Source organism: Mytilus edulis, chromosome 10, assembly GCF_963676685.1.
Source record: "Mytilus edulis chromosome 10, xbMytEdul2.2, whole genome shotgun sequence".
Classification (NCBI taxonomy): Eukaryota; Metazoa; Mollusca; class Bivalvia; order Mytilida; family Mytilidae; genus Mytilus; species Mytilus edulis.
The window spans coordinates 44,825,427-44,838,302 of NC_092353.1; the positions used below are offsets into that span (position 1 = coordinate 44,825,427).

At 32.1% G+C, this 12,876-nt stretch overlaps 1 protein-coding gene across 3 annotated transcripts in view; it reads right to left on the reverse strand.

The window, feature by feature from the left end:
- Positions 1–12,876, reverse strand: part of LOC139491271 (cytochrome b5 reductase 4-like) — an 81,130-nt gene that overhangs the window by 48,166 nt on the left and 20,088 nt on the right. Inside the window, exon 1 of one of the 3 annotated variants that reach the window (XM_071278813.1) lies at positions 9,973–10,711. The exons of the other annotated variants lie outside the window; for them this stretch is intronic. Coding sequence (XP_071134914.1) covers positions 9,973–9,986 — 14 coding nt within the window. The 5' untranslated portion in view covers positions 9,987–10,711. Of the gene's footprint in view, positions 1–9,972; positions 10,712–12,876 lie in introns of those variants that run through there. 3 annotated transcript variants of the gene reach the window in all.

The window sequence follows — 12,876 nt, forward strand, 5'->3', positions numbered from 1 at the left end:
ACAATATTTCTTGAAAAACAACATTCATTATAAGCTTTGAGAAAAGGTCATGGATAGTATCAAAAGAAATTGTGAGTACATATGTATGTATTCTACAAGATCAAGACTGCAAATTTGAAACAGTTTGCTACAGACGACTTTAATATTAAGATCAGTCAAATGCAATGTCAATCATTTCTTTGCTCAAAATCTGTCAATGACATTGAACAACTAGTTCACATATATCTGCTATTAGTTTGTACTTCTTGAACGTTTGTCTTAATAACATTTTGAAATGTGTGAAATCTAATTCCTATGCTGATGTTGTTCACCTCCTTTTGAAAGAGGTAGGGCAAGTTTCTCTGAACTTGTTTCAATAAATAAGCCATGTGAACTGAACAAACTGTTGATCTGTCATTCATTGAGGAAAATCATGCTTTTCTGATGACAGTATTATATTACATGACTTTGACCATTGGAAGCATTAAAATGGGGCTGCCATTAATTCTATGAAGGAATTTGACAACTGAAATTATTTACATACAAGAATTATCAGCATGTGATATTTTTCAGAGATTTGCATGGTCATTCATGTTTTAATTTTCCATTTCAGAATCTAATACATTCTGGGTAATATTTTCAATAGTATACACCAAAACGTTGTGATTTGTTTAAAACATTCTAAACAATGGAAATTGAACCAATGACGTAACGTCATATTTGTTTTGGTGTACGTACATTATGAGATCACCCATAATCCTTTAGATTCAGAAAAGGCAAATTACAAGGGTGCATGATTATCAAATATTTAAGGGGTCAAAATTCATATTAAGGAGCAATACAATCTCCTTCTGCAAAGAATAGACAATATAAATCATTTCAAGGAATACCCACAATGCAACACATTAAGTGTTTCATTATAAACCATTCACCAATCAGACAAAATAATAGAATGTACTGGTCAAATACAACATCTATGAATTAATTATAAAAAAAAAACATTTCCCCAATACAAGAAACAATCATTTTCAAATAGAAAAGATAGGAAAGTTCAAAGCAATTAGTTTACAATCTACAAAAGCTGAAAAATCAATGGACCTACACCATTAAATCACCATTTTTGGACCAATCTTTTCAGAAGACTAACTGATATTGAATCTATCAATTTTCTCTATTACCATTAATAAATGTCCTAGAAGCTATTCCTTGAAGAATATAACAACAAAGTGATATCTAATGATTCTGAAAGATGTAAAAGGCTTTTTAATGTAACACATTAGTTGTATCTTATTCTAACATAGATGAAATAGATACTAAGAACCAATAATAGAGGGTCTGAACAAGTGAGTCCTTTACTTCTATATTCTTTAATTATAAGGTAATTATTTCCTCTATGTTTTGCCCAATATGCACTATTCTTTATATTTAGCCATGGCGTTGTCAGTTTGTTTTAGATTTATGAGTTTGACTGTCCCTTTGGTATCTTTCGTCCCTCTTCTTTTAGCATCCCATTAACTTCCATTTTATGTGCTTGTTTAATGTCTTCCTTTTCTATATTATTTGATTTTTTTTAGATAATTATTTTTTCTATTTTTTCCATTTTCGATTATTCGCTATTCTTTTAATTAGCCTTGCATTCTGTTTTCTTTACTTTTTTGCTCTTATTTCTCTACTTTTTATATTTTATGATTCTTTCTTTTTTTGTTGACTTGGTCCATTATTCCTTATCCTGTAACTTCCATCTGGACCCTCATAACAGAATTACAACACTGACAGCTTTGAAGTTATTTTTTACAGCTATAAATTTCATCCTATCTGGTTGTATTATTTTGTATCAATAATTCTGATAGATGTTTTAAGAACTCTTGAACTAGCTTCTCAAACAAACATTAAAGGCACTGATAAATTTCTTTCAATATCTTTGATCAGACAAAATGCATTAACATAGGCGGATCCAGGGGCGGGGGTGGGGGGTGTGTGGCTGGGGGTGCCCGGGCCCCCCCCCCTTTCGTGGGAAAAATTTGGTTGATTATATAGGGAATCATTGAAGCATGACTGGAGCGGGCCCCCTCTTAGATCAGTCAGCGCCCCCCCCCCCCCCTTAGGAAAAGTTCTGGATCCGCCACTGATTAAAGGTAACAAATATGGGCAACTGATTTTCTAAAAAAAAAAAAAAAAAAAAAAATTGACTGTGTAAATTGTCAGAAAACTGACATTTAATTGAACAGATTTGTTTTTATTTTGAATGCATTTATTTACTTTTCAACAAATATAACTAGATATTTCCATAATAAAATTGGAGTTATATAAAAACACCTAACATTTTTGATGTACACAGAGTTGAGGTACACAAATAACACCTTTCTGTGCATTTCAAGACAATACGTCTTAAAAAGAAACACCTTATATTGCATTTTTGTCTTTGTTTAAACTTTCATTCATTATATAAGCTTAGAAAAAAAATTATATTACAAAATTAAAAAAATTTTGAAGTGCATTTCTTATTGCAATTTTAAGCAATGCTGCCACGTGAATGCTGCATACTAATTTAATTATTATTATGCCATAACAAATTATAGGAGGAGTTTTTATTGCAACCATTGCATTAATAAAAACATGGCAAAAGTTCATATCAATTTTATATAATTTTTCTACCACTAATTATATTGATAAAAGATTATGATATGAGAGTTTGTCACATTAAAACATAAATACAGGATTATATCCAGGAAAAACAAATCAATCAATGTAAGAGATGAGAAATTAATGAGGGATTCAAGGTGATTGAGGAAAATAATGTATTTTCTATGAATATTGTTGAGAGTACAAATGAACTAACATTTTCAATGCCAAAAAGTCATGTTACATATGTTCGAATTAAACAGGATTGGACAAGGAGGTACACTATATATGCATTCTAATGAACAATTTCTCATCCAAGAAGAAAATAAATTTCTTATGCATATAAGAGTGTCTTGGAAGTGGTACTTCATTACATTATTCTTAAACTTATAATAAGAACATTTTTTTTTATATTCTTAATCCACATTTTAACTCTTAATCTCTTAATTCTTCAATTAAATTTCAGCAAGAAAATCACTGACCTTCAATAGGAAAACTGACAATCCTAGTTTATTAAGAATGGAGTTGAGTGCCCCCACACTAGCAGGTTCAATTAAGAAATAATTCATGGGGGCTTTAATATCGTGATTTTATATTCAAGCCCCCACGAATTATTTCGATTCTAATAGGACAAATACAGCAATTTTTGGGATCGAAGCACTCTAGGTGGAAGCAAATATTTGCTGTTTTTATAATTAAACGCACTTTCAAATTGGCGTAAAAGAATGGAGCAAACTAAATTAGTGATATGCTTAACTATTGACCATAACATATTTAGATAGTTTTGGATGAATTTAAATGATAATTTACTATTTGTCTAATATGTATAAAAAAAATGGCTTATATCACATTTATACCACATTTTAGCATCGTTTGTTTACATTTCCTTGTTTTTATATTTTCGGTTTCACAAGCGTGCATTTTGACGTAAAATGCTTATATTCTTACGTCATCGTTCTATGACGTCAGGCACCTCATTCATAAAAAAGCATATGACGTGGGAGTATGATCGGAACAGCCCTGGCAATATATTCATATTTTACCACAGGTGTGTACTCAAAGCATTTGAAGGACGTTATGTTAGAATTACTCATAATCTGAATGCTGACTGGCTTGTGATTTCGGTAGTAGAAGTTCTTAAGATCACTTGGCCTACAAGCCCCCCCCCCCATGTCCTGCTTTTATATATATTTGAAAGCAAATGTTGTAAATAAAATGCTTATACATGTAATTTATGCAAAACATTCAAGTCAATGAACCATGACTGAAGGCGCTGCATACCAAATAGTCACCATGGAAATAAGAATTGTCAATGCTAATACAACAGCATACCAAATACCATTGACTTATCATAAGTGGTTCTCTTTAAAATGACCTAACCACAAACTTTAACTTGTAACTATGCAAAACTTTTAAAGCATATGATACATGAAGAGAGAGTAGGGCCATATAATAATTATGGAAATGAGATGTCCAAATGTCCATACAACTGCATACCAAATATCATTGACTTACCATTAGTGATTCATCTCATACTGACCTAATCAGGAACTTTAACATGTAAACTAGGCAAAAGTTTTCAAAGGCAATAGATTATGACTAAGGAGGTGGGCATAATATAAAAGTTAATAAACTCCATGGAAATGAGATGTAACAAAACAACCAAATAGCATTGACCTACAACTAGTGGTACTACATGAACTGACTTAAACACTAACCACAAACTAATACATTGCTGACGTTCCTTAGAGTTGAGGTGAGAAAATTTCTCCCCTTCAAGGTCATTAAACTTCAGTTAAAATCAAATGAAACTAGCTGTCACATACACACGTGCTCATTACAACATATTTACAACCAAACATTGTTGACTTTTTATATGTTATATATATATATTATCTTAGACTTGTTAGATAGATTAAATCCAAACAAGAATATATATCACAAAGATGTTCCAATATAGTGTATAAAGGAATCAATCTCTGTCTAGAACAGTCTAGAAATTCAAGTCAGATAAACCCTATTCATTACTAGGTGTTTGAAGGCAGGAGTAGTCTTCAAAGTCTTTCAAAGAAATTTTACAAAAGGGAAAGGTGTGAGCATCCAGAAAATTAAGCTTGAGTTTCTGTATTTTTCAGTTTCTGTAAAGCATTTCTTTCCAAAAACATGAAAAAGGTTGAGCAGTAAAAACTAGTGAAAGTATAGCATTGACATTTCTTACATACCCTGCATGAGTAAAAACTACATTTTTGCACCTAACAGCTATCTTTCCACCTCTCTCACGGATAACATGAATTGGTACACACTATTCTGTTTTTCATTCATTCCCTTAATGAGTAGAAACTATTTGAAAGGTGTCTTTTCACCTATCTCACAAAATAGCTTGAATTGGTACAGACTCTGCTATATTTCTTCCATCATCTTCAGGTATAGATACTGCCTGGCTAAGGCCTCTTTCTCACATACAGCTTGAATTGGTACAGACACTATTTTGTTTCTTTCATCACCAGCATGAAGAGAAACTATCTGATAGCTGTTTTTCCATCTTCCTCACAGATAGCATGAATTTGGTACAGACACTGCTCTGTTTCTTACATCACCTGTATTTAGAATACTGCCTGGTAGGCAAATATCTCACAATGCCTGAATTGGTACAGACTCCCAGTCTTCTCACTTTATTACATCATGTGCATGTATAGACACTGCTTGGCAGCCACCTTTCTCAGATAGCATGAATTTGGTACAGACACTGCTTGGCACCACTTTTCTCAGATAGAATAAATTTGGTACAGACACTGCTTGTCAGCCACCTTTCTCAGATAGAATGAATTTGGTACAGACACTGCTTGGCAGCCACCTTTCTCAGAAAGCATGAATTTGGTACAGACACTGCTTGGCAGCCACCTTTCTCAGATAGCATGAATTTGGTACAGACACTGCTTGGCAGCCACCTTTCTCAGATAGCATGAATTTGGTACAGACACTGCTTGGCAGCCACCTTTCTCAGATAGAATGAATTTGGTACAGACACTGCTCTGTTTCTTACATCATCTGTATGTATGGACACTGCTTGGCAGCAACCTTTCTCAGATAGCATGAATTTGGTACAGACACTGCTCTGTTTCTTACATCATCTGTATGTATGGACACTGCTTGGTAGCAACCTTTCTCACAGATAAAATTGAGAATGGAAATGGGGAATGTGTCAGAGTCAAAAAGTCGACCTGAAAGAGCAGAAAACAGCTAAGGTCACCAATGGATCATCAACAAAGCGAGAAAATCCAGCATACAGACTTTGCTCTGTTTCTTACAACCCCTGTATAGATGCTGTCTGGTAGCTACCTATCTCACAGATAGCATGAACTGGTACAGACATGATGAAATGATGGGGGTCTTGTTTTAACAGTTATTATTTGAGAAGGAATACTGGCAGCAGGACACGAAGAGTGGTAAGTTATATATCTAAATCTGGAACAGATTCAAATTTATATAGACAAAGATGGTTTTAAGCAATGTAATTCATGTGAGCAAATACTGTGCACATAATTTTGAAAATAAGTTAGTATAAATGAAATATGTATGTGAGCAAAATGCCAAAGTTTAAAATAAACAAAAGAAACTATATGATCTAGACCCAAAAATATGTACATATGTCTGGTGAGGCAATCATATTTTCTGCAAAACTCTCATTTTATTTAAACAGCTTTACATGTGTTTTTTAAATTTTCTGAAAAAGCTTATTACTTGTTTTTCTTTAAAGCTTTCTCTTAAGCTTTGCCAAAGAAAAAACCTTGAATATTAAACAACATATTATTGACAATGAAGGCTGTGGCTAACAAACATTGCAAATAATGTAAAAACAAGAGGCTCTCAAGAGCCTGAATCGCTCACCTGAATTTTTTTGGTTTAATCTTTCATCAATGATTATTTTGGCTTTTCAATTTATTTAAATGTTCTTTGAATCGTCCTATTTTCTTCAAAAGCAAAAAAAAATCATTTTCTCCTATGTTCTATTTTAGCCATAGGAGCTATGTTTCTTGACATGCAAGGAAATGAAATATAAAATTTATACTAGATACTCTGAAACTCTGAAACTCATTTAGCCTAAGTTTGGCTGAAATTGATACAGCAGTTTCAAAAGAGAAGATTTTTTAAAGTAAGTCAACATGATGAACAAATTGTGAAAAAAAGTCTTTAAAGGGCAATAACTCCTAAAGAGGTCAATTGACAATTTTGGTCAAATTGACTTATTTGTAGATCTTACTTTGCTGTTTACAGTTTATCTTTATCTATAATAATATTCAAGATAATGACCAAAAACTGCAAAATTTCCTTAAAATTACCAATTAAGTGGCAGCAACCCAACAATTGGATGTTTGATTCATCTGAAAATTTCAGGGCTGATAGATATTGACCTAATGAACATTTTTACTCCATGTCAGATTTGCTCTTAATGCTTTCGTTTTTGAGATATAAGCCAAAAACTGCATTTGACCCCTATGTTCTATTTTAAGTAACGGCGGCCATGTTTTTTGACGGATCAAAAATCAAAGCACACACTTTGTGCAGGATAATCTAAGGAACAATTATGCTAAGTTTTAACCAAATCCATTCAGTAGTTTCAGAGGAGAAGATTTTTTAAAGTTAGCAAATATGATGAACAAATTGTGAAAAATTGTCATTAAAGGACAATAACCCCTTAAGGGGTCAATTGACAATTTTGGTCATATTAACTTATTTGTAGATCTTACTTTGCTGATCTTTTTTGCAGTATACAGTTTATCTTTATCTATAATAATATTCAAGATAATGACCAAAAACTGCAAAATTTCCTTAAAATTACCAATTAAGTGGCAGCAACCCAACAATGGTTTGTTTGATTCATCTGAAAATTTCAGGGCTGATAGATCTTGACCTAATGAACAATTTTACCCCTTGTCAGATTTGCTCTAAATGCTTTCGTTTTTGAGATATAAGCCAAAAACTGCATTTGACCCCTATGTTCTATTTTAAGTAACGGCGGCCATGTTTTTTGACGGATCAAAAATCAAAGCACACACTTTGTGCAGGATAATCTAAGGAACAATCATGCTAAGTTTTAACTAAATCGATTCAGTAGTTTCAGAGGAGAAGATTTTTTAAAGTTAGCAAATATGATGAACAAATTGTGAAAAATTGTCATTAAAGGACAATAACCCCTTAAGGGGTCAATTGACAATTTTGGTCATATTAACTTATTTGTAGATCTTACTTTGCTGATCTTTTTTGCTGTTTACAGTTTATCTTTATCTATAATAATATTCAAGATAATGACCAAAAACTGCAAAATTTCCTTAAAATTACCAATTAAGTGGCAGCAACCCAACAATGGTTTGTTTGATTCATCTGAAAATTTCAGGGCTGATAGATCTTGACCTAATGAACATTTTTACCCCTTGTCAGATTTGCTCTAAATGCTTTCGTTTTTGAGATATAAGCCAAAAACTGCATTTGACCCCTATGTTCTATTTTAAGTAACGGCGGCCATGTTTTTTGACGGATCAAAAATCGAAGCGCACATTTTGTGCAGGATATACTAAGGAACAATCATGTTAAGTTTCATTCAAATCCATTCAGTAGTTTCAGAGGAGAAGATGTTTGAAAAATTGTTAACGACGACGACGACGTCGACGACGACGACGTCGACGACGACGACGACGACGGACGCCAAGTGATGAGAAAAGCTCACATGGCCTTTTAGGCCAGGTGAGCTAATGAAGTAAAAATCCTCTCCAAATTACAAAACAAACTGCTTTAAGTTAAAAGTCAGAACTCTTTTTAAGAAACAAGTGTTTTCACAAAGAAAAGTTGTTTTTTCAAAGAGAAAAGAAAAAAAGATAGACAATAAACATAAGTATGTTTCACTGAAAAAAATTTATTACTAATATTACAGATGCATAAAATAATTGCATTGTTTATATCTGACAGTAAATGTTACCAAGAATCATAATGATGATAAATTGGGGTATGATGTCCATTGGCAAACATTTCATGCATTTCTAGACTAGAAAATATTAATGTGATACAAATATCAATTTTGACTGCACCAAAACACTTGGATAGTTTTCAACATCCTTTTAGTTATCGAGGGAGTCTAGTCCATAGGAGAACATGTCACCCTATATAAGCACCATATTCGGATTTCAAGCTGACCGAAAAATTGAGAACAAGCCGATACAAATTCTATAATATGATCTATTTTGGGATTGAACACCAAAACATGTGCACTTATACCTATTTTTATTGAAATGAAAAACATGAAAAACGGAGTAATTAATAGCTAATGCCAGTGTGCGAATGTATGTGTGGGTATATGTCAACTAGACAGCAACCCAATGACAAAAGTAACCAAACACAATATAGACGGCAATATACATTCAACAATCACTTTCTAAATGCAGTTGTGTCACAAACCCCGACTATCTCTGGGAGAAATTTAACATTCATAGATAATTTGTTTTGTTAACCAACTGGTTTCCAGTTATGATATTAAACTGCTTCATTTTGGAGTGACACAACTTGCAAAAGTTAAGTGTAAATACAAATGGATAGTGGTCAAATTGAATTCTGAGGAAGACTCAGAGCTAAACGAGGGGTAATACAGAATTTTAAAATAAATCTAAACTCTCAGAAGTTTGAGGCCTATAAATGTTAATAATATGCCACACAGCTCTATATTCTAACCTTTGAAAGAAGTAGAAGGGCATATTAACTTTCCATTCTAGGATATAATTTTTTACAAAACTTCATAGTAAAGGTGACACAGTTTTTGCCATAAAAGGAGTTGCATTGTCTTTATTCATAGAGATGTATACTATATAGTATACATTATGTCATAAAAGTTAAGTCTACCTTGCATCTTCATTATTTTTTTTCTACTACTACATTTTGTTTTAGTCATATTTGAAGTAATTCCCACTGTCTCTTATTGCTTATACAGTGTGGAACTTCATTAATTCTTGAAGTATGTACATTGACCTCTATAAAATGTCATGTGTTGTTGAGTTGTTTCTAATTTACCATTTCACTGCTCTAGATATTCATACAGTAGTAAAATTATCATAGTCTGTAGGAACTTGCACCTAAACATGACAAAAGGCAAAAGGGTAATAAATCTTGTTATACATGAATAGGAATAGGGGGATTACAAAATATTTTAGATTGTTTTGCAACCCATCATGTGTGATGCTAACTACCAATACCACAATCATATTGACATGGGGTTAAACCAGTACATGCACAACATCCCCCCCCCCAAAAAAAAAATCTCTACCATATGTCATGAAACACAAATTTAAAAATCTCTTCCATAAAAAAAAAGATTTATAGCCTTACCTTGTGCATCCCATGTTAAATCCTATAAAATCATATGAAGCCAATTCTACTTTTCATCTGTTAATTTGAACTTAAAATCATGTGGAATATAAAATGGTTTCAATGTTTTTGAATGTTGTCCCTGGTGATCTTATACAGAAATGTCATTAAAAGTTAACTGTGCATACTATTTACATGTTAATAAATTGAGCAATGTTCTTTAACATGTTTATATAAAGCAACCATTTTTAAGCATTGCTAGGAAGTGGCTACATAGTTATTCCTTTATCGGCATTATTTGTCTTGTACAATTTGTAAAATTAACATTTAATTGCCTAGTTTCTTAATTATCCACAGTTTGTAATCAATACACTCCAAACAATAAGATCTGCCATTCTTCAAATATTTAGCTGTTTAATTTCTATCACTTTAATGTAACTCCACTTTTTACACAAATTTTTGTATAGAAACATGTGAAAATCATTAGCTAATAAACTTCTAACTGGCCATGTTCATGTCTGAAAATCCAATAAAATATTTCGATGAAATGTACAATAGCAATCAACATCAATATGCTTCCACTGTGTCAAACCGAGTTCCATACTGCCGATTAGATTCGATCAGATAGCAACCCATGCTATAAGCTTAAAATTCAACATGATTGTTTTGACAGAAATAAACAACCATGTGCAATGTACGATTTATAAATAGATCACATCTACAACACTACCATTTTTCACATCAATATCCTTTAGCTATTGAATAAATCTATGCATGCTTAACCTCAATACATAGCATCTGATTATGATATTGAATTTTCCCTTTGTATCAGAAAAATACAGTAATCACGACATATGACTATAAGTACAGTTAAAGCCCACTTCACATAAAAATCTATAACATTATTAAAGTTTCCAGCAATTATGCTTAAATAATGAAATCTATATCTATAAATGACAGTTAATGTAATAGATTGTTATATTTCTCGTCATTTCTATAAAGTAAATTTTTATCAGACTTTATTACTATTTCACTTATCAGTATTTGTAATGCTGTTAATTCAATAGAATGTAATATCTATTCAGTTAAATCATACATAAATAAAAATTGATTTTCCAGTTGTTGATGTCATTTTTTCCCCTTATACAAACATACACAGCAGTTAAAAAGTTCCATAAATCCATCGCACTTATAGTCATAGCTATTCTACTATTTATAAACTGTTGTAAACTGCACATGGATCCAACTGTATTTTCAGTTAAAAAATTAACACTTTCTAGTGTAGATGAATAACATTTAAATAATATGTCCATTTTAACTCATTTGATTGACATTAAGACAAATTTTGCCTTATAAATGATGTCAAAGGCAAGAGTATTCACAAAATACTTACGACAAAGATTTATCTAAAGTTACACTGAATTGTTCATGACTTACGATCAATCTTAATCGTAAGTTTTTTTTGTGAAACAAACTCCTGAAACCTTCAGGAATTAAAATACTAAATACTATATGATAGATCCATGATTTTTTTTGTGGGTAAAGGTTAAACACAAATTAAGTATTAGTTTTCTATAGGTTTGTATGCAGAATTGACATATTCAAACTCAAGGTACTGACAATGCAATGTCAAAATTTTTTTTAAAAAAAAGACAAGCAATAGTTCACAAAACACAACATAGAAAACCAAAGACTGAGCAACACGAACCCATAAAAAACTGGATGTGAACTCAGGTGCTAGAGGGCAAGTAGATCCTGCTCCACATGTCACACCCACATGTTGCTCATGCAAGAACATACCAAGTGACAATAATTTTAAAATTGGTACATTATATAGGGAATCACGCAAGCATGACCTCAGCAGGCCCCCTCTTAGGCAGTCAATGGGCCCCCACTTATGAAAAATCTGGATCTGCCACTGATCTCTTAGCATGCATTCTCTATACGATACATGGCAACACTATAATTTAGATCCATGACAAAATAATCAAAACATTCTATCAATTAACTGAGTCAAAATAATGTCATATCATGTCTCAAGTGCATTTCATAAAAATTTAATATAATGTCTGAAGTGGCATTTCATATTTAAATTTAATATAGTTCATGAAACTAAATAGATTATTTAAACAAATACCTACATCAAGTCTCATGTCAATACCACTTTATGGGCCTCTTAAAACTGATTTATAAAATAAAACTTATCAATAACAAAATAACAATATTAAACAAGAATGTGTCCACAGTACACGGATGCCCCACTCGCACTATCATTTTCTATGTTTAGTGGACCGTGAAATTGGAATAAATTCTCTAATTTGGCATTAAAATTAGAAAGATCATATCATAGGGCACATGTATACTAAGTTTCAAGTTGATTGGACTTCAACTTCATCAAAAAGTACCTTGACCAAAAACTTTAACCTGAAGCGGGACAGACGGACGAACGAACGAACGGACAGACAGACAGACGGATGAACGGATGCACAGACCAGAAAACATAATGCCCCTCTACTATTGTAGGTGGGGCATAAAAAATCATAAAAGTATATTATTTTAAAGTGTGGACAGTCACTAAAAAATGTTTTACTTAATTAGTTGATTATGACTGACAGTCTTTGATATACAAGTATTTAAATAAGTTCAAGGTTATTTGACCATCTGTTTCAATCTAATATTTTATGGTTTTGAATAAGTATACAAAATATAGGCTTTTGTCAATTGTGAACTCCTTTGACAGCCTGTTTAAGTATTCATTTTATATATGTTGAGGATTTCATATGTAATGTCAACACCTCTCTTTGGGGGGAAATCCTCCATTAATTTGAAAAGTTGTTTTGCAAGTCGGACATTAATTTACTATTAACAGTAAATGTCAGATTGATAAAAAAAACAATTATTGACATGGAAAAACATTTCAGGAGT